Genomic DNA, 23,374 nt, shown 5'->3' on the forward strand with positions numbered 1-23,374 from the left:
TCAGTGCTAGGCCCCCTGCTTTTTTTGCTATATATAAATGACGTAAGGGCAACATCTCAACGCATTCCATCTTCGCTTCTTCTGGAGAGTCCTTGGCATCGGGTGGCAGGAGCTTGTCTCCAACGCGGAGGTCCTCCAGACAGCCAACATCCCCAGCATGTGCACCCTACTGGGCCGGCAGCACTTGAGATGGCTTGACCATGAGAGTCGCATGGAGGATGGCAGGATCCCTGGGGACGCATTGTGCAGCGAACGTGTCACTGGTGTCGGACCCGCTGGCCGTCCATGCCTCCGCTTTGGGGACGTCGGCAGACGTGACGTGACGTCCTGTGACACTGACCACAAGTCGTGGGAGTCAGTCACCTGTGATCGCCAGAGCTGGCGGACAGTGATAAAGGCGGGGCTGGGGAGTGGCGAGTCGAAGAGACTTAGCAGTTGCAGGAGGGAGGACGGAGGTGCGAGGAGAGGGCCAGCTGTGTGGCAGCCCTGACAACCAATTTTGTCTGCAGCGCCTGTGGAAGAGTCTGTCACTCTGGAATTGGCCTTTGTGGCCACTCCAGGCGCTGTTCCATGGGCCACTGACCACCTCTAGGCACGTGCCCATTGTCTCTCGAGACAAGCAAGGGAGGAGATTGCTGGGGCCCTGGCAGAGATTTTTTGTATCATCGTTAGCCAGGGTGAGGTGCCGGAAGACTGGAGAATAGCTAATGTTGTGCCTTTATTTAAGGAGGGCAGCAGGGATAGGCCAGGGAACTACAGGCCAGTGAACCTTACATCAGTGGTGGGAAAGTTATTGGAAGGGATTCTGAGAGACAGGATTTATATGCATTTGGAAAGGCATGGTCTGATTAGGGATAGTCAGCATGGCTTTGTGTGTGGAAAATCATGTCTCACGAATTTGATTTGAGTTTTTCAATGAGTTGACTAAGAGGATTGATGAGGGCAGGGCGATGGACCTTGTCTACCTGGACTTTAGCAAGGCCTTTGACAAGGTCCCGCATGGTAGTCTGGTCCAGAAGGTTCGAACACATGGGATCCAGGGTGAGATAGCAAATTGGATACAAAATTGGCTTGGTGATAGGAAGCAGAGGGTGGTAGTGGAGGGTTATTTTTCAGATTGGAGGCCGGTAGCCAGTGACCAGCGGTGTGCCACAGGGATCGGTGCTGGGCCCTCTGTTGTTTGTCATATATATTAATATAGATGACATGACTAGTAAGTCTGCAGATTGGTGGCATAGTGGACAGTGAAGAAGGTTGTCTAAGGTTACAACAGGATATAGATCAACTGGGAAAGTGGGCAAGGGAGTGGCAAATGGAATTTAAGGCAGACAAGTGTGAAGTGATGCATTTTGGGAAGTTAAACCAGGGCAGGACATATACAGTGAATGGCAGGGCCCTGGGGAGCGTTGTTGAGCAGAGAGACCTTGGGGTGCAAGTACATAGTTCCCTGAAAGTGGCAACACAGATAGACAGGGTGGTGAAGGCGGCGTATGGCATGCTTGCCTTCATCGGCCGAGGCATTGAGTACAAGAGTTGGGACGTTATGTTACAGTTGTACATAACATTGATTAGGCCGCACTTGGAGTACTGTGTGCAGTTCTGGTCGCCGCTCTACAGGAAAGATGTGATTAAGATAGAGAGGGTGCAGAAAAGATTCACAAGGATGTTGCCTGGTTTGGAGGGCTTGAGTTATAAAGAGAGTTTGGATAGGTTGGGTCTGTTTTCCCTGGAGCGAAGGAAGCTGAGAGGGGACATGATAGAGGTATATAAAATTATGAGAGGCATAGATAGGGCAGATAGCCAGAGTCTGTTTCCCATGGTAGGGGTGACATGGTAGCGGCACAGTGGCGCAGTGGTTAGCACCGCAGCCTCACAGCTCCAGTGACCCGGGTTCAATTCTGGGTCCTGCCTGTGTGGAGTTGCAAGTTCTCCCTGTGTCTGCGTGGGTTTTCTCCGGGTGCTCCGGTTTCCTCCCACAAGCCAAAAGACTTGCAGGTTAGTAGGTAAATTGGCCATTATAAATTGCCCCTAGTATAGGTAGGTGGTAGGGAAATATAGGGACAGGTGGGGATGTGGTAGGAGTATGGGATTAGTGTAGGATTAGTATAAATGGGTGGTTGATGGTCGGCACAGACTCGGTGGGCCGAAGGGCCTGTTTCTGTGCTGTATCTCTAAAACTAGAGGGCATAGATTTAAGGTGAGCGGGAGGAGGTCTAAAGGGGATCAAAGGGGTAAATTGTTCACACAAAGAATAGTGGGTATCTGCAATGAGCTGCCTGAGGTGGTGGTGAAGGCAGGAACAGTTGCGACATTTAAGAGGCATCTGGACAGGTACTTGAATGAGCAAGGCATAGAGGGATATGGAATTAATGCAGACAGGTGAGATTAGTATAGATAGGCATTATGGTCAGCATGGACGTGGTGGGCCAAAGGGCTTGTTTCTATGCGGTACGACTCTATGACTTGGATCTTGGAAAATAGAGTAGAATTTCAAAATTTGCTGATGATACTTTAAGGAGTGGCAAAAAGTAAGGATGATACAAATTGCCTGCAACAGGACATAGATATGCGAGCAGAATGGGCAGGCAAGTGGCAGATGGAATTTAACAGAGAAGTGCGAGGTGATGCATTTTGACAGAAGGAGCAACATAGACCTAATGGCGCAGTTCTAAAAAGCATGCAGGAACAGAGGGACCAGGTAGTACACAATCTTTGAAGGTGACAGGACATATTGAGAGAGCAGTTAGCAAAGCATATGGGATCTTGGGATTCATAAATAGAGATACTGAGTACAAAAGCAAGGAAGTTATGCTGAACCTTTATAAAGCTCTGATTATACCCCATGTAGAGAATTGCATCCAGTTCTGGTCACCACACTTTCTGAAGGGCGTGAGGGTCCTTGAGAGGGGATTTACCAGAATGGTTCAAGGGATGGGGGATTTTAGTTATAAGGTTAGGCTGTAAAATCTGGGGTTGTTCTCCCTGGAGCAAAGGAGAGTGAGTAGAGATTTGATAGAGGTATACAGGATTATAACAGGCTTGGAGAAGTTAGACAAGGAAAAACTGTTCCCATTAACTGATGGCACAAGGACAAGGGGACACAGATGGAAGGTTTTGGGCAAGAGATGCAGGGGAAATGTGAGGAAGAAGATTTTTACGCTGCGATTGGTAATGGCCTGGAACTTGCTGCCCAATGAATTCAAATGGAAATTGGATGGACACTTGAAGGAAATAAACTTGCAGGGCTAGGGGGATCAAGTGGGAAGAGTGGGACTTACTGGATTGCTCCGCAGAGAGCTGGCACGGATCCGATGGGCTGAATTGCCTCCTTCTATGCTGTAAATGACTGTGACTCTATTTACTGTAGCTGCTGTGTTACTATCTACAGAAGCCATTTCAGGAGGATGTCAAGACATCTTCAACAGCACCTTCCAAATCTGCAACTTCCACCAACTAGAAAGACAAGGGCAGCAGCTGTATCAGAACACCATCATCTCCACATTCCCCTCCCAGTCACATGCCATCCTGAGCTGGACATATATCACCGCTCCTTCATTGTTGCCGGGTCAAAATTCTGGAACTACTCACCTAATAGCCTTATAGCAGTACCTTCACCATATGGACTACAGCGGTTCAAGAAGGCAACTAGGGATGGACAATAAATGACAGCATGGCCAGCAATGGACACATCCTCAGCATTAATATATTTTAAAAATTGGTTTGGCCTAAGGAAGGAGTCAGAGCAAAGGTCTGGACATTTTGGCGAGAGCAGAATGAGGCTTTGATTTTCCAAATGACAAAATTTGTTTTAAAGGTTTGACAGAAACCTAAATCAGTAGCATGGAATGGCTTAAGCCAGTTGTTTGTAATTTCAGATCTGAATTAAACTGCTACAAGGAGGTACATATTGACCGTCAGGCACCTTTCCCTGGAAGAAGGGTAAAAGTATAGAAAACTGCCATTGAACTGATACTGAACAACTTCAATATCCCTTCCAGCTTAAAAGCGCAATTGGAAGAGGCTAAGCAGACTAGTTATCCTCTCAACAGTAACTAACATAAGGCCCAGGAATATCTGAGTAAAGGAAAGGAGACAGACTTTACAATAAGTCAAAGTAAATCTCCAAAGCTGGAGTTTTAATACTATACTCCAGATAACATGCATTTTATTCTCACCTACTGCGACTCTCAACCACAGTTTGATCTTGTGCCTCGTGCACTTAATTCAAAATCTTTGTCTTCATCAATAAATCCTTCCATCCCACCCGAATCTGCTCCTAAATGTTCCATCTCTCTCTGATTCATAGCTTCTGTGCAATCCCCCACACCTCTGTTCAGCCCACCATTAATGGCAAAGCTTCCAACTTTCTGGAACTAAGTTTCTGAACCACTTTGTCATTCTATCCACTTTTTAAGAACCTCAAGACCAGTCTCTCCCTCCCCCAAGATAAGCTCTCCCTTTCTGGCTTGGTGTCAATTTTCTTTCAACCTATTTATGGAAGCACCTTGGGGAGTTCCATTATGTGGAAGACGCAATAAAAACGCAAGTTATTATTGTCACTGCTCTGTTCACCCTCCTTTCTTGATTAGGTTAAATCCTTCTCCATTGTTTTAGTACATTATATATTTTACAGTTCTTAACCCAATTATTACCTTACTTTAATTCAGTTGCCTTGCTCCTTCCAGTTAGCACCTCCAATATCAGCTATATTGCTTCAACAAAAATATTGCTCAATAAAATCCTGGTCTCGATTGAACTGCAGAGGTTGCAGGAATACTTACCAAGAGCCTTTTCTTTGTTTTTATCCAAAACCAGATGGTGCTCTCCCCCGGCAGGGTCCATTCGCATATCTTCACTGCCAGGTATCTCTCCTCTTGTTTCCAAGATGACACACGTTGGCTCAACAGACAGTAGCCCACTCTCTCCGGTGTAACAGGCCGGATGCAAGTTGCACGCATTCCCAATTATTTCAGTAGCAGCGTCCACTGGCTGAAGGACAGGTGCCGAGTCAGTGCAGGCCCCACCGACCAACAAACCTCTGGAAGCCACATGCAGTCCACAAACCTCCTGAGTTTCCATGGTTTCGCTTCCAAACTGTAAGCAAAACATTAAAAAAAAAGTCATTTATGAAGCTAGGGAGGAGGCGCTGTTTTTGATGAACTACACTTAGTTTGTACAACACAGTGGATCAAGTAAGTTTCGTTTTTAATGTTAAAAACACTACATAATATATTACAAAAATTTGAAAGGAACCAGAGGAACTGCAAGAAAAGAACCGAGAAAAGAAAAGATGGAAAGGAAGGGAGAAAAGAAAAGACAGAAAGTTTTAAATAATGTTAAGATCATCTCAAGCTCTGCTTGTAAAGGCAGAGCTATACTGACTGGGACGGTCCTACTTTCTGTCTTCAATAATCAATGTCACATGAGCCAATCTCAAATAAGGATGCCATTTGGTGTACTAGGTTAATGCCAGTATATCCACACTTGGGAGGCAGGATTTAGAAAACACAGAGTGAAAACATGTAACTAGGTGAGTCTCCAGCTCCTGAACTGCTATTAAGGGACCTTTGCTGCAAAGTGTGCCTGTGCAAATACGAATTTGCTGGACTTGGGGATGGAACACCGCAAGTTAGACCGTCATGCGACTCAATCCTCCAGTTGAGGACTTGCAGCAGAATCAGCTGTGTGGTGCACCGAGCAGCAGCAGTGAATCAGCAGCCAACGGACGGTAACCATCATGGAATTATGGTTACAGGATTTAACGGCAGGGCTATTGGAGAGCTTTAAGTAAAGCTGACCGTAACCTTGGTTTTCAGACAAAGAAAGGTCTAACAGCAAAAAGCTCGAGAAGGTTAGCTGGGTGCCCCACCCTGGCTTAAAAATGACAGCAGCCTCATCAGTTTTAAACTTACTTTCAGTCTTTGATTCATTTTGTGTAACAAAACATGAAACTGATCAATAAATGCACTGCCCCACCCTCAGATAAAAATTAATCATTTGTTGGCTTGTGCAAGAATTTCAAGCTAATTTTATTTATATATATCAGCAGCAAATGAATAAAAGTTAGATACAGAAATATATACTGAATAATCTAAAAACCACACAGTAAATGTGAGCTGTTTGTATCTTTATAGCATATATTTAGAGTGACTATATAGCTTACATCGGTTTCAGACATGTATAAGTACATGTATTTAGCAGTATAAAAGGGCTGAAGCTTGGGCAGCAGAATCTGCCGAATTTTCTCTTTCTTTCTCGCACTCAAATCGATCTATTGCCATTTCGGCTGGGGGTTGTTGCCTCAATTCACATATTCTTGAGTGGGAGAATTTGTTTCTGTACCTACAGTCGTGTATCACAGACATTCCCCCTTAAACCCACAAAATTGACATCCTCTTTAAACTCCTAATATCAATATATTGTTTACCCCACTGAGCATCAAATTAAAATACAGCCAAATTAATTAATTAATGCGCCAATGGGTCTTGCAGGCTAAAGCTTGTTGGTGCAATATCTCAGGATCAAGCACAATTGCACCTTCTGCAGTGCTGCCATATTTTAAGTATTTTATGCTCTTATGTTTCTTAAATAAAAACAAAATGTCGTAATATAAAAAGGATCATTCATGAACAGAGTACTGATTCCTCTTTTAAAAAAGGAAGTATTTGATTCAGTTTATTCCCAGAAGCGTTATATGCAATTAAGGGTTAAACTCAGCACGGAATGAAAGTTTGCCACCAACACCGCTGTTCTTTTTTTAAATGGTCCACGAGGCTGAAGTGATCGCTATGTTTCGCAATTGTCATTGCTTTAATTGGAAGGGAGCTAGAAAAACTGTTTGCCATTTTTGACAAAGGAAACATTGGAGGTATGCAAACGTCCCAGGAAAACTTGGTGTGGTGCAAGTCACTCGCACCATAATTTCCTGGGACCGTTATGCCATAAAATGGGCCCTGCAACATCGATCCCCAGCACATTCTGGGCTGTTGGCCCTGTAATGTCTAGATTCATACACGGCCATGTTGGCAAGGTAGTTTGAACCGCTAGTACCTGTTGAACTGCAGCTCAGCACAAGTCTCCACAAGGAGGACAATGAACGAACTAAAATGAGAGGCTGTCCCAGGCCAGTTGCATCATCATCATCTTGATTTCATAAAATGGTACATTTTGAATTCCAAGAAAGCTACTTAAAGATACATCTTTTTTCAAATGCATCTTGGGCACTGAGGTTATCCTACTAAGCAAAGACTGTAGAAACAATAAGCACCAACACCGAATAGACTGTTCCACTTATCTAGGGACACTATTGACCAGAGTGTTGAGCTTTACTACCCCTTGTCCTGCTATAGAATGTTGAGCCGGACATGGGAGAACTCCATGCCCTTCCTCAAATCAAGCCATGCAAGTCTTGGTGTATTATTTTGCCCAAAATATGGCAGCTCTCACAATGTGGCACACCCGTAATATTGGGCTGTAATGCCAGCTCAAACAACACTCAACCTTCTGACACTACTTTCCAAATCAGAGTTTACACACAAGAGAGTGCATGGCCTGTTTGACAATTTGCAAAACATGAAGAAAAGGTGACTTTGAAGTAAACTAAGTGCACAGAGCCCCAACAGTCTGCAACAATCTTTTAGTACCTACGAACGTTTAAAAATCATGAACTTTCTTTTTATTTATTCATTCATGGGATGTGGGCATCGCTGGCCAGGCCAGCATTTATTGCCCATCCCTAACTGCCCTTGAGAAGGTGGTGGTGAGCTGCCTTCTTGAACCACTGCAGTCCATATGAGGTAGGTACACCCACAGTGCTGTTAGGAAGGGAGTTCCAGGATTTTGACCCTGTGACAGTGAAGGAACGGCGATATAGTTCCAAGTCAGGATGGTGTGTGGTTTAGAGGGGAACTTGCAGGTGGTGGTGTTCCCATGCATCTGCTGCTCTTGTCCTTCAAGGTGGTAGAGGTCACGGGTTTGGAAGGTACTGCTGCAAAAGTTCCATTCATTGTTGCATGCTTGCCCCAGCAAGGTTTGCCAAACTCTCTGCTGCCGGTCCTGCCAGCACCCTGGTTCTACTATAACCTCTCTAGTGCATATCTCACTGTACACCCTCACTGTAACACCTTCTGCAGAAGGGTTTTGAAAGGATTCACATCTACTCTGCTACTGGACTCTGAAGCAGTTACATAGTTTAAAAAAAAGGCTTATAACTCACTGTGGATGTTATGCACAATGGAAGCCTGATATTTTCTTTGATGACTGTCATTTCTAATGTATTTTAAAATTCACAGAGTTTTAATTCAATGCCAAAACGCCGAGTGGCAGTGGTGAGAGCAGCCATTGTTGATTTAGCAGTTACAGCAGTAGGGAAGTTAATATGTACACACTAATGTGCTAATTTTGTCTTAGAAGAGAGTGCTAAGGCATAGGCTCACACCCATTATACTCCCACGGAACAAATCGAGCTCAGAGCTCAAGCAGTTCATTTCAAATTCAAACCCAACGTTTGAGTCATTTGATCCAGTTTGGTAACACCCCCGATGCGTCAGCAAAGGCTTGGGAGCAGGTGCCCTCCCACCTCTCATTAAAGGGATTACTGTGCATCATTTGGGAGAAAACCTAAACTGGGAATACCAGCATATTTTAAAAAAAAAGCAAAACATATGCACAGGGTTAACCTTGATCAGCAAGGCCCACAATGCGAAAACTGAAATTATAAAGTGAGTAGGAACCTTCAGATTTCGATGATACCTGTTTCCGAAGGGGGTAGAAATGGGTGGATGAACACAGATAAAGGGAGAATTGTTCCTGCACTGTACAAACATACACACACCTTGATGTCAAACCAGAAGATTTGGCAGAGGCTGCGTAACAGGTATATTAGCACGGACTGGTGGCTTTGTAGGAGCACATGGAAAACCGGAGTCTGGGTTTCACCACGTGCTGTGCAGTTCACATGTGCAACCTTTGGCATCAACAGGTTCTCTGCCTGGAAGTCAGCCTGAGTAAAAAGCTTGGCTGCAGGTCAGGCACAGAGCCCTCCGGAGGAGGCCATAGGACCAGGTAGGTCTGATCCCCGATGGGTTGATGACACTAGTGAGAGCTTGAGGGTTGAGAGGAAGCTCTGCAGCCCCTCTTTGCCTACAATGACCTTCCTTCCAATATAAAAGGTCAGAAGTAGGGATGTTCGCCGATGATTGCACAATGTTCAATACCATTCGCAACTCCTCAGATAATAAAGCAGTCAGTCCATGTCCACATGCAGCAAGACCTGGACAACATTCCAGCTTGGGGTGATAAGTGGCAAGTAACATTCATGCCACACAAGTGCCAGGCAATGACCAATGACAAGCAAAAGAGAATCTAATCACCTCCCCCTGACTTTCAACAACATTACCATTGCTGAATCCACCACCATCAACATCCTGGAGGTTACCATTGACCAGAAACTTAACTGGAGCAGCCACATAAATTCTGTGGCAACAAGAGCAGGTCGGAGGCTGGAAATTCTGTGGCGAATAATTCAACTTCCTGACTTCCCAAAACCTGTCCATCATCTACAAGGCACAAGTGAGGAGTGTGATGGAATACTCTCCACTTGCCTCGATTGGTGCAGCTCCAACAACACTCAAGAAGCTCGACACCATCCAGGACAAAGCAGCCCCCTTGACTGGCACCCCATCCACTGCCTTCAACGTTCACTCCTTTCACCACTGATGCGTAGTGGCAGCTGTATGCACCATCTACAAAATGCATGGTAACAACTCAGCACGACTCCTTCGACAGCACTTTCCAAACCAGTGATCTCTATCAACCAGGAGGACAAAGGCAGCAGATGCCTGGGAACACCTACAAGTTCCCCCCACCAAGACACACACCAATATAATAAAAGCAAAATACTGTGGATGCTGGAAATCTGAAACAAAAACAAGAAATGCTGGAATCACTCAGCAGGTCTGGCAGCATCTGTGGAAAGAGAAGCAGAGTTAACGTTTCGGGTCAGTGACCCTTCTTCAGAACTGAAGACACACACCATCCTGACTTGGAACTATATCGCCATTCCTTTACTGTCACTGGGTCAAAATCCTGGAACTCCCTCCCTAACAGCACTGTGGGTGTACTTACCCCACATGGACTGCTGCTGTTCAAGAAGGTAGCTCACCACCACCTTCGCAATGGAAATTATGGGTGGACAACAAATGCTGGCCCAGTCAATGATGCCCACATCCCAAGAACGAATAAAAATCAAGGAATACTGTGAAAGCACTGGCCTTTTCCCTGAGGCTGCCCTTGCATTGCTGCAGCTGCCAGGTTTCCCGAAGTCTGGCTGGCCACAGTTAAACCTGCAGGTTAAATCTGAGGCTTCCCGCCTCATTAACATATTAAAATGTCAACCTGCCTCCTTGGAGCGTGTTGATTGCCCATCCTTTTCCCGCCTCATTAAAGTTGGAAGGTTGGCACCAGCTTCCTGACGCTTGGAATTTTTGCCCATTTTACCCCACACAATCCCATCCACTCACCCATACTAAAATTCTTCAATGTCCATCTCTGTTCCTCTATCACTCTTCTCTCCCAAAGTGAATGACTCAAATCCAGCACTTGGAAAGCCTTCAATTCGGCAAGACACCAGCCCCCAATAAATCCGACTGGCCTGACAAATCAGATAAAAACATGTATTCATGCATACCTGCAATCATCTGTCGGCAACAGATGCTTCCGTACGTGACAGGTAAGTGCAGTGGGAGGTTTTCATCAGACCAATTATGCTCCTAACCAATAGCCCAACTGTAAATCTACCAGACTCAATCTAGTGGACCATGGTTAATTTAAAAACCAAGTAGACCAGTCACAATCGAGTCATTGAAGGGAGAGCAAAAAAAAAACAAAAATGGGTTGGGGGAGGGGGGAGCCCTTTAAGTTTATTTAATGAATTTAGCAGCCTTTTGACCTACACTTAGATGTGAAAACAGAAAATGCTTTGTTGTACAGTGTTAAAACTTTTGAGTTCTTTTCTTGGATTGGATCTTGTGATACAAAACCAGCTTCTCTTGAGCAGTGTTGTAACAATCAGAGCCAGTCTGATCCTGGAAGCCAGCACAAAAGCAGCCAGAACAGATGCAAGGACCATCTATTATTAACCAGCATCTCATATTTCCTGGTTAGCAAATATCCTCCCGAGTAAATTTTATTCCAACATTTAACAACGTTAAACATTACAAATTAACAAATGTAAAGTCAATATCACCTAACTAGTGAGTCCAAACTACAACATATACTCTTGCGAATGAGAATAATTAGTGGATTGTGCATTTAACCTAGAATATTATTGGATATACTAAGCATATTTCTCAACAGTCAAGAGTTCAAAATCAGTCATTAATTGTTACTGTGGTTAATCCTGCACTATGGATGTCGCTACACACCCAGCCCACAATAGCAACTGATGACCAAAAATAAAATGGCCCAAAAGCTGCAAACCCTTACTTACAGCAAGGGACGGGGCACAGGTATTATTCTGGTTTAATGGAGCAGATTCCCAGCCAATACTTAAAAAACAAGAGATTGGTAGAAAATGTCAGAGGCCGAGAAAATGTCAGATTGTAAAAGTGGATCTTCAATTTTTACATTTAACATCTACAAAATGCAGATACCATGTGTTACGTTCAGTAAGTAGGCCTGCATGATCCCAATGTAATAAATCTAAAGCCATATATTAGAATAAATAGCCCATTACTGTGCACCTTGAACAAGAGTATGTTTTAAGTTAGCTTAAAACAAAGTGCCAATGCAACAGGTCTACTGTAAATTAGGTCTACTCATAGTGACCTCGGTGATCGATTACAAGACAGGCCTTGACCCTTCACTTAAAAAAAAATGAATTCAGAGCAGGCCACTTACTTGTGGGCAGTCGACGCACAGTTCAAGGGAGAGTCTTATTCCCTCTCCAAAGTGTCCCTTTCCTCAAATGCATAGTTACTACCCAGCTCTGTGCTCACCTCTCCTGCAGTTCTCTACTCAAATCCCTTCAGCCCAATTTCCACACTGCCCACATGGCACCAAAACCTTGCTGGCTAAATATGCCAGAGCCATTCTTTAGGACTAAGAAGAGTTAACTGGCCTCGTACACACATGGCACCGTTCTTTGCCACCTCTGTTGTGACCACCCTTCAGTGGTTGCTTCCACTACTGCCCATCACAGAGCAGCCAGGAACTGCATCTCAGTGCAGGCAAGGCCTCCAAGTAAGTCATCATTCGACGTGGGAAGGGCCTAGAGGGAGAGCACAAGGCAGCCCTGACACAGCTGTAAAGAAAGAACTTTCACAGGCTCAGGGTGTCCTAAAGCGCTTTACAGCCAATGAAAATATTTTGAAGTATGGTCACTGTAGGAAATGCTGCAGCCAATGTGTGCACAGCAAGGTTCCAAAAACAGCAGTGAGATAATGATCAGATAATCTGTTTCAGTGATGCCGGTTGAGGGATAAATATTGGCCAGGACACTGGCAGAATTCCCCTGCTCTTCTGCAAAATAGTACCATGGAATCCTTTCGTCCTCTTGAGGGGCAGACAGGGCCTTGGTTTAATGTTTTATCATATACTCCCTCAGTACTGTACTCAAATGATAAACTAGATTATGTCCTCAAGTCTCTGGAGTGCAACTTGACCCCACAACCTTCTGATTCAGGTGAGAGTGCCTGATATGTATATATTCATATGTCTATTCAAATCTAAGCTTGTATCATTCACTCACAATACTGAACACAGAAACCCTTTCAAATTTTATTGCAAAGTGACAAGGCCTACTTACAGCTTCAATTAAAGGAATAAAAAATATGAATAACCAGTTCTTTGTGTATGTAAACAGATGCGTCAGGCTGAAGAGCTAGGGCTTCAGTCAATGCAATCATTTTCACAAACGCCAGCTGATCATCCACCTTTTCAAATGTCTTACTGCACACCACTTCACAAGAACACAAGAAATAGGAGCAGAAGCAGACCATATGGCCCATCGAGCGTGCTCTGCCATTCAATACGATCATGGTTGATCTTTGGCTTCGATTCCACTTTCCTGCCCGCTCCCCATATCCCTTGATTCCATGTGAGACCAAAAATCTATCTATCCCAGCCTTAAATGTATTCAATGATGGAGCATCCACAACCCTCTAGGGTAGAGAATTCCAAAGATTCACAACCCTTTGAGTGTAGTACTTTCTCCTCATCTCAGTCCTCAATGATTGGCCTCTAATCCTGAGGCTGTGTCTCCGTGTTCTAGATTCCCTGACCAGCAGGAACAATCTCTCAGCATCTACTCTATCAAGCCCTTTCAGAATCTTGTATGTCTCAATTAGATCGTCTCAGACTTATTGTTTTCTGCACCTGTCCTTTAGGTAAGTGATGCTGTTGCCTACAAGGATTCATCATATACAAACACCCCTCAGCTGGCTTAGAATCAGCAGCAATCATGTTTTGTGAAGTTCGCGGCTTCAGGGTCAGCCTGCAGCATCAATGTCAATTAAATGATCAGCAAGTTCAGTGTGCAGTGGAGCCATACGAACACTCCACACCACACCAAGTGAACAGACAGCAGCTTTTAAATTGATCACTGCACTCTGTTATCATCAGCTTGTGTTGCAGATCACTCACACAACTCATGGCAACCCCAGAGTTAATTTGCTAGATTTGCTAAGGCTGGGTAGACTTATTGTTTTTATATCTCCCTAGCATTGACCTCAGCGAATCGGCAGATTTGATTTTGGGTTGTTGCCAGCCATGTAAGATGTGTTTCAGGAGCCAGCTGATCCAGCACAGTATAGAGTATGGGGGTAGACACAAAGACAACAGAAGTCATCAATACATTATTCAAGAACTTTATTTTTTAAAATGGCCGCAATTAGAAGGTGCAGCCAGAAATATTGCAGGCACTGTTGTCAAAGTCATACCTCTGAACTAACTCGCTCTCATTTTCCAAAAGGCATTTTGGGAAGAGTACGTGTCACCTATGTTTCTTCACACACACACACAATTAATAAAAATACACAAAATAGACTGGAATTCCCTCCTTAAAGGAGCAGAAAGAGGTTTAAGACACTTCTTAAAGCCTACCTCTTAGAATCACAGAATGGGTACAGCACAGAAGTAGGCCATTCGACCCATCATGTCCATGTCAGCTCTCTGTGACCAAGCTTGGTTACTTGTCCTAATGCCCAATATGGCTCGGTGTCAAATTTTGTTTGATTACTTTCTAATGAAGCGCCTTGGGATGTTTCACTTTGTTAAAGGTGCTATATAAATGCAAGTTGTTGTTGTGAGCTTGCCTAAGGCGTTGCTCACTGCTGGTGACAACACTGGCTCGAGTCTGGCATGGGTGCAGGGGACAGGTCAGGCCTGGAATGGGGAAGCTGGCCGAGCCGAGCCTGAAAGCGGGACCCGGAACAGCACCCAACCTGACCCGACCCGAACTAGACACATGTTGTCAGGTCCCGTTGGGTTCAGGTCGGGTAGCAGGCCTTTAGTCTGGGGAGCTCAGACTTGCCTCTGAGGCCTTAACTGTGCACTTGGTGCAGCCTCTTCTACACTCCCTCACCCGCCACATCAAGACAGTTCTGTCAGTTTATTAGGGTGGGTGCAACTGTATGGGGTGTTCTACCCATCTGTTTCAGGAATCCAGTTAAAAGTTCTGGGAATCCATAGTATTTGCTTAAATACAGATTGAAGATAGGTTTGATCAATTCCATTGAAGGAAGACCCTTGATCCATTGTGGCCATTTCTCCACCCCCTCAAATTCTTCATACCAATAAGCAATGACAAAGTGGGAGCTCTGCAGTGAAAGTTCCGTATGCCAACACCACATATTGTATATCAAGGAGTTTGGGACTCGGCTCGGGTCGGGGACACACAGCAAGAATTGCAGCTAAGTGTTAAAAGTAAAAAACCTACCTGAGCTGCGAGTCCAGGATATCAAAGAAGGAAACTCAGTGTGCGCAGTAAGCGTCTCTATGACGTCATCACGCTCATGCTGCAGCTTCCTGAAGATTGGGAGTCGCAAGGTAGGTGAAGGGAACATTCCAGTGGTCAGGTCGTGCCGGGCGTGGGAAAAATTGGAAGGACTCGGGACGGGTCGGGCTTGGGTCATGTTTTTTTCCCCTGACCTGAGCAGGCCTTTACCCCAGAGAGAGTCCTGGCTTCATGGAGGCATAACTGAGATGCATGTCTAACAGGTGTTAGGAACAGGAGCAGGGCACTCAGCCCTTCAAGCCTGCTCCACCATTAAATTAGATCATTGCTGAGCTACATGTCAACTTCATATCCCTTCATACTCTGACCCAACCTATCCATCCATCTATCTCAGTGTTGAAAGCTCCAATTGTCCCACCATCTTCCAACTCACCAAATGCAGTACCGTGAGACATCCACTTCTAAAACACAAATAGTATTTGACTGATATATAGCTGTTCAACAGCTATATTTTTCTTTTTCTGAAGAGCGGCCATTTCTTTCCACAGCCACACAACAAAAACATTCACATCTCTAACCTGCTAAGAAAAAGCAGCACACACCAAGGCTGGCAATTTAACACCTCCTAAAGCACAATTCAAATCAGAGCAAGATGGAGTGACACACAGCTCAGGTCACCATAGCTCAGTGTGAATCTGATTGTGCATAAGTGCTGGCCCATAGTGTCAGATGCTTTCCCGATGCACCCTCAGAATTGCCTCATGAGCCTACACTGTTAGTTTTTCATACACACCGTACATTGTCCTCTCAGCAGGATAAATCGAGGTGACTCTCAGTCTGCACTTTCACAAGATCTATTCAAAGCACCACTGTTAAACTAATCTTTCTGAAAATAAGACTGTAATGCTGCTAAGTGGCAAGTGAACATGATGGGTCAAATTTTGCTTTCAGTGGCGAACAAACGGCACCAGCTGCTCATTATACTTGTACTTGCCCACAGACTTTCTATGGGATTTTGCCCTGGAATGTAGTATAAATTGGAATCAAAATGATGCAATGCCCTCTTGAGGATATAGGATCTGTGTGAACAGGGCAAGCAACTCCTTAAGCAAGCAGACTGAAGAATCCTTGCTGAGGCACACAGAGTTTATACCAGGAAGTGGAAGTTTGAACAGTTAATTCAACCCCAATCCTTGTAAAAGTGAAAGAAAGTTGGGATTGACAGAAATAAAAAGGCAGAGGGAAAAATAAGATTTTTTTTTTAGATCTCCAACAATGATTAAAATCTGAAGGAGTGAAACCCCACACTCGTAAATTTAATTTTCAGTGCCAGGGAAGTTGTTTGGCAGCAATTAAGAACGATAACACTGTTAAAAATGTACTTACACTGGAACGGACAAGCCCAAACTTTTTCTGATGAGTTTCATGTGTATCTATCACATATGTACAGCAACTTCAGACCCTTCAGGTATTTCAATGTTGAGTCTCTCGGTGAGATACTGTAATAGCACAGCTTCTGGAGCAGCAGGGCGACACAGACAGCAACTTTCTGCTTTCCGCGTTTAACTGCGCATGTGCAATCACCGGAGGTTGCTGACCAATTTATTCTTTCAGAATAGTGAGCCCAGTCAGCCTCACTATTATTTCTAAAGCAAAATCTGAACTGATATTTTTCTTACAAGCGCTTTAGATACAAGCAAGTTGTGCACCCATTACCTGTGAATGTGCTTGCCAGGGTATTCTACCAGTACAATATACGACAACTTGCATTTATATCGTGCCTTTGACACTGCAACATGACCCAAGGTTCTTCAGAGTTAAGATCGACACCAAGCCAAAGGAGGAGCTAATAGGACGGGTGACTTAAAAGCTTGGTCAGAGGCAGGTATTAAGGAGGTTTAGGGAAGGCATTCTAGAGCGTGGATGAATCATTAAAAAAAGGTATTGTTACTACAGCAATTAGATCTTAGTCTGGATTATTTCAAATACTGACTTTAATAGCACTTTAGTACCTTCCATGTCTATGTGGAGCAGCTTTCACTTCTGCCCATAACATTTTTGTCACAACCCTGAAAATCCCATTGGCAGAGATTAAAATTAGAAATTACAAGCAGTTAAAGCCCCAACACCTGTACATTGGTAGGCAAAAGGTTTCTTCTGGTTGACAGCAACATCAATCCACTTCCTTCCTGAGCTGTAAATTTTAAAAATTATTTATAGCATTGAAGAATCACAGAGATCGAAATTTAAATTAACACCATGAGAAATGACTGAAGTGTAATCTTTTTGAGGTACGGACTGGGTTGTTTAGGGAACCAAGTAAACCACCCTAAGATGCAATCCACACGCCTGAATAAATTATTCAAACACAAGACTGAACACATTCAATGGTGGACATTCACACAAACTGTGAAAGCATAATACAGCTTGTCCAAAGCGATTTTCAACTGTTTACCGTGCAGCCACAAAGTTGCAGTGCTAGCCCCAAGTTATTTCCAAAAGGTATTCGATAAGGTGCCACACAAAAAGATTAATACACAAATAAGAGCTCATGGAGTTGGGGGTAACATATTAGCATGGATGGAGGATTGGTTAATTGTCAAGAAGCAGAGAGTAGGGATAAATGAGGCATTTTCAAGTTGGCAGGCTCTGACTAGTGAAGTGCCACAGGATCAGTGCTGGGGCCTCAGCTATTTACAATCTGTATTAATTTGGACAAAGAGACCAAGGGTAACGTATCCAAGTTTGTTGACGATACAAATCTAGGTGGGAATGTAAGCTGTGAGGAGGACACACAGAGACTGCAAAGTGCCAAATGCATCAGTGTGAGGTATTCACTTTGGTAGTTGGAACAGAAAAGCAGAATTTTTTTTTTAAAAATAGCATGAAACTTTTAAATGTTGATGTTCAGAGCGACTTGGGTGTACCCATACAAGGAACTAAGAAAGTTAGCATACCATTAGGAAAACAAATGTCATGGTGACTTTTATTGCAAGGGGATTGGAGTACAAGAACAAGGAAGTCTTGCTACAATTGTTTAGGACTTTGGTGAGACCACATCTGGAGTACTGTGCAGTTTTGGTCTCCATATCTAAGAAAGACCTTGGAAGCAGAACACTAGATTGGTTCCCCAGATGAGAGGGTTATCCTAGGAGAGGCTGGGTAAATTGGGTCTATACTCCATGGCACTTAGAAGAAGTAATCTCATTGAAACATACAAGATTCCGAAGGGACTTGACAGGGTAGACACTGAGAGGTTGTTTCCCCTGGCTAGGGAATCTAGAACATGGGGGCAGAGTCACAGGATAAGGGGCCAATCATTTAGGTTGTGAATCTTTGGAACTCTCTGTCCCAGAAGGTTGTGGATGCTCCATTGTTGAGTATATTTAAGGTTGAGATATGCAGATTTTTGGTCTCTCAGGGAATCAAGGGATACAGGGAGTGGTTGGGAAGGTGGAGTTGAGGCAGATCAGCCATGATCTTATTGAACGGTGGAGCAGGCTCGAGGGGCCACATGGTCTACTCCTGCTCCTATTTCTTATGTTCTTGTGTTAAGACCGCAGATTCACAATCACCGGCTGATTATAGCAGCTACCCCCAACACAAGACATGCTAATAAGTCAACAAAATAAGGAGGTATTCATTGTACCTGTACAGTTTACCAAGAAGTGCAAAAGCAGTTTCCTCTTTGGAAGTACAATGCAGAAAGTATGTGGAGTCACTGAAAATGCTTTCAATATTCTAGTACATTAGATCTGCTTCTACCATGTCCAAATTCTTATCTAGTGAGCCAAAGCCTAGAGGGCAGGAATGACAGTTCAACATTCCTGGTTACCAGGTTTTCAGATGGGATAGAGAGGGGAATGAAAGGAGGGGAGGGGGGTCCCAATATTGGTGAGGAGACATGATATGCTGGAAGGATCATCAAAATGAAACCATATGGGTTGAACTGAGGATCAAAGAAAAGGAGCAATCACACTGCTGGGAGTGTACTATAGACCCCTATACAGTCAAGAGGGAGATAGAACAGAAAATATGTAGGCAAATAGATGAAAAGTGCAGAAACAAAAGGCAACAATAGTAGGGGATTTCAACTAACCCGAATAGTAACTGATATAAATTCAGCTGAAAAGGTATGGGGTGCAGGATTATTAAAATATATTCAGGAGAATTTTTTTTAGCCAGTACAAAGCAAGCCCAACAAGAGAATAGGCAGTTCTGGAATTAGTTTTAGGGAATGAATGTGGGCAGATGGAAGAGATATCAGTGGGAAAACATTGTAGCGGCAGTGATAATAATTCAGTTAGATTTAGAGTAGTTCTGGAAAAGGATAAAGACAGTCTGAGAGTGAAAGATTTAAATTGGGGAAAGGCCAATTTCACTAAACTGAGATGTAATTTGGCAAAAGTGGACTGGAAACAGCTACTTGAAGGTAAATCAGTGTCAAAGCAGTGGGAGGCATTCAAGGAGGAAATAAAGAGGATTCAGAACAAATATGTTCCCACAAAGAGATAGGGTGGGACTCTCAAATCTAGACCACCCCCGCCCCACTGGATGTCAAACAGCATAGAGCCTGATAAGACAACAAAAGTTTATATCAGGTGACCGGAGCTCAATACTGCAGAAAGCCTATAGGAGTACAGAAAGCATAGGGATGAAATTAAGAAAATTGGGAAAGCAGAGAGGGCATGAAAAAATATTGGCAAGTAAAATCAAGGAAAACCCAAAGAAGTTTTACAAATACATAAAGAGCAAGAGGATAAAGAAAGAGTAGGTCCAATCAGAAACCAAAAAGACAACTTGTGTGTGGAGGCCAAAGACACGGGCATGGTTCTTAATACTTTGCATCTGTTTTCACAAAAGTATGGATGAAGCAGACATTGTACTTGAGGAGAAATGTGAAATATTGAATAGGATAAACATAGTGACGAAGGAACTATTAACGTGTTTAGCATCCTTGGATAAATCATCAGGTCCAGCTGAAATGTACCCCAGGCTTCTAAGGGGAGGAAGGAAAGAAACAGCGGAGGCTCCGACCATCATTTTCAAATCCTCTCTGCCTACAGGCGTGGTGCTGGAGGACTGCTAACATTGTACTGTTGTTTAAAAGGGGAAGGGATAACCTAATTCAATACAGGCCAGTCAACCTAATCTCAGTGTTGGGCAAATAATTGGAAAAACTTCTGAGAGATGCTATAAATCATCATTTAGAGGGGCACGGATTAATCAAGGACAGTCAGTATGGATTTCTTAAGGGAAGGTCATATCTGATGAACATGATTGAATTTTTTGAGGAAGTAACAAGGAGGATTGATGAGCATAGCTCATTTGATGTAGTCTACATGGATTTTTAGCAAAGCTTTAAACAAGGTCCCACATGGCAGACTGGACAGTAAATTAAAAACTCTTGGGATCCAAGGGAAAGTGGCAAGTTGGATCCAAAACTGGCTTAGTGACAGGAAGAAAAAGGTAATGGCCAACAGGTGTTTTGTGACTGAAAGGCTGTTTCCAGTGGGGTTCTGCAGGGCTCAATACTGGGTCCCTTGCAGTTCGTGGAATATATCAATGATTTAGACTTGATGTAGGGGGGCATGATTAAGAACTTTGCTGATGATATGAAAATTGGTCATGTGGTTGATGATATGGAAGAAAGCTGTAGACTGCAAGAAGATATCAATGGACTAGTCAGGTGGGCAGCAAAGCGGCAAATGGGATTCAATCCAGAGAAGTGTGAGGTAAGGCATTTGGGGAGGACAAACAGGGCAAGGAAATACACAATAAATGGCAGGATTCTGAAAAGTGTAGTGGAACAGAGGGACCTTGGAGTGTATTTCTACAGATCTTTAGAAGACAGGAGGAACATTAGAACATTACAGCGCAGTACAGGCCCTTCGGCCCTCGATGTTGCGCCGTCCATCTGACCTACACTATTCCATTTTCATCCATGTCTATCCAATGACCACTTAAATGCCCTTAAAGTTGGCGAGTCTACTACTGTTGCAGGCAGGGCGTTCCACGCCCCTACTACTCTCTGCGTAAAGAAACTACCTCTGACATCTGTCCTATATCTTTCACCCCTCAACTTAAAGCTATGTCCCCTCGTGTTTGCCATCATCATCCGAGGAAAAAGACTCTCACTATCCACCCTATCTAACCCTCTGATTATCTTGTATGTCTCTATTAAGTCACCTCTCCTCCTCCTTCTCTCTAACGAAAACAACCCCAAGTCCCTCAGATAGATAAGGTGATAAAGAAGGCATACGAGATGCTTTCTTTTATTGGCTGAAACCTAGAGTACAAAAACAGAGGTGTTATGCTGGAACTGTATAAAATACTAGTTAAACCGCAGCTGGAGTACTACATACAGTTCTGGTCACTGCATTACAGGAAGGATGCAATCACACTAGAAAGGATACAGCAGAGATTTACAAGGATTGTGACAGGAATGGAGAATTTTAGCTATGAGAAAAGATTGTGTAGGCTGGGGTTGTCTTCTTTGGAACAGAGGAGGCTGAAGGGAGATTTAATGGAAGTGTATAAAATTATTAGGGGCCTAGATAGAGTGGATAGCAAGGAGCTATTTCAGTTACCAGAGAGGTCAATAACCAGGGAGCATAGATTTAAAGTAATTGGTGGAAGGATTAGAGGGGCATTGAGGAGCATTTTTTCCATCAGGGGGTGGTGGGGGCCTGGAAATCACTGCCTGAAAATAACATTTGAAAAATACTTGGATATGCACTTGAGGTGCCATAATCTACAAGGCTCTGACTCAAGAGCTGGAAGGTGGGATTAGACTGGATGGCTCTTCAACTGGTAGGCGCAGGCAAAATGGGCCGAAAAGCCTTCTTCTGTGCCGTATATCTTTCTATGTTTGTCACATTAATTAAAATCCCCATACTCCAGAGTGTGCATATTTCATGCAGATTGGTGATGCACTACACATGCATCAAGTTGGTGTACTACACTCACGTCATGCAGACTGGTGATGTGCAAGAACTTGTGTAATGCACCAGTTGTGAGATCTGTAATTTAAATGAGTTTGAATACAACTCTGCATACAAAGTTCTTTATTTGTTTTTCAAAATGTTAAAACGCAATCAATCATTTAGGGATAATTCATGACAACCCACCTCATTTTGTATTAGTATACACATACTGGGCACAGAATTTGTTTATTGATGGGCGTCTGTTGGACTGCAGCCTGTCAAGACTGTTTTCACATCAATTGACAGGGAGAGGTGCTTTAACAGAGTTAACACAAGCTGTCACATAAAATAATGAGCTGGTGATCCAGGAAACACGAAGCGATACTGACTTACGTACGATGTAAAAATCCTCTCTTTAAAAATAAAATAGGGGTGAGGAAATTAAGGTAGTAATACCATTAATTAAACGTTATCTGATCGGCTATTTACATATACCGATCGCCAATTATGCTTCATTTTCAGCTGTTTTTGACAGTTAAACATTACTCATTATAAACGCAACACAACACAGATTAAAATACGACTAACATTAATTTAGAGATACAGCACTGAAACAGGCCCTTCGGCCCACCGAGTCTGTGCCGACCAACAACCACCCATTTATACTAACCCGACAGTAATCCCATATTCCCTATACTAGGGGCAATTTACAACAGCCAATTTACCTATCACCTGCAAGTCTTTGGATGTGGGAGGAAACCGGAGCACCCGGCGAAAACCCACACAGACAGGGAGAACTTGCAAACTCCACACAGGCAGTACCCAGAATCGAACCCGGGTCCCTGGAGCTGTGAGGCTGCGGTGCTAACCACTGCGCCACTGTGCCACCCACTAATTAATGAACTAAAAGCAAATGGAATTTCAACAGGTGCTATTATAATGAAGGTGCCCTTCCCCTCATGCTTAACAAAATTTCACTATTGTGCCCAGACACATAATTTTGCAACCTGCGTTCCTGCCACATACCTAGAGTGCAGGAGCATTTATTACCCCTGTAAGTACCAGTGAATTTCACTATCCTGTACTGTAATTGCCAGGAAAGACATCCAAGGTGTATGGCTGATGAATCTATGAAAGTGTAAGTAATGTTATCAGGTTGCCTAAGTTAATAGACAAGAGTTCAAATTAAGGTTGCATGTATGCTGCATAAGGTGGTGATCAGATCCACATCTGGAGCACTTATGTGCAGTTCTCTTTGCGTAATCGTAGGAAGAGGGTACAATGGCAGGCAACAAAGATAATTCCAGACATCAGGAATTTTCATGAACTTAAATTTATATAGCACCTTTAATGAAGGAAAATATCCAAGGCATTTCACAGAAGTGTAATGGGACAAAAACACACACTGAGGTATCAGGCAATACCAAGAGTGCTAACTAAAAGCTTGTTCTGAGGTAGGTTTTGAGAGTCTTAAAAAGGAAAGACTGAAGGAGAA

General features: G+C 43.6%; 1 protein-coding gene across 1 annotated transcript in view; it reads right to left on the reverse strand.

Annotated features, from left to right (window-relative positions):
• The window catches only part of LOC137374163 (gamma-taxilin-like), an 87,749-nt gene that overhangs the window by 59,362 nt on the left and 5,013 nt on the right, over window positions 1-23,374 (reverse strand). The window contains exon 2 of the mRNA XM_068039948.1: window positions 4,782-5,094. Within this exon, the coding sequence (XP_067896049.1) occupies window positions 4,782-5,094 (313 nt within the window). The remainder of the gene's footprint in view (window positions 1-4,781; window positions 5,095-23,374) is intronic.

The sequence above is a fragment of the Heterodontus francisci genome, chromosome 10, assembly GCF_036365525.1.
Source record: "Heterodontus francisci isolate sHetFra1 chromosome 10, sHetFra1.hap1, whole genome shotgun sequence".
Lineage (NCBI taxonomy): Eukaryota > Metazoa > Chordata > Chondrichthyes > Heterodontiformes > Heterodontidae > Heterodontus > Heterodontus francisci.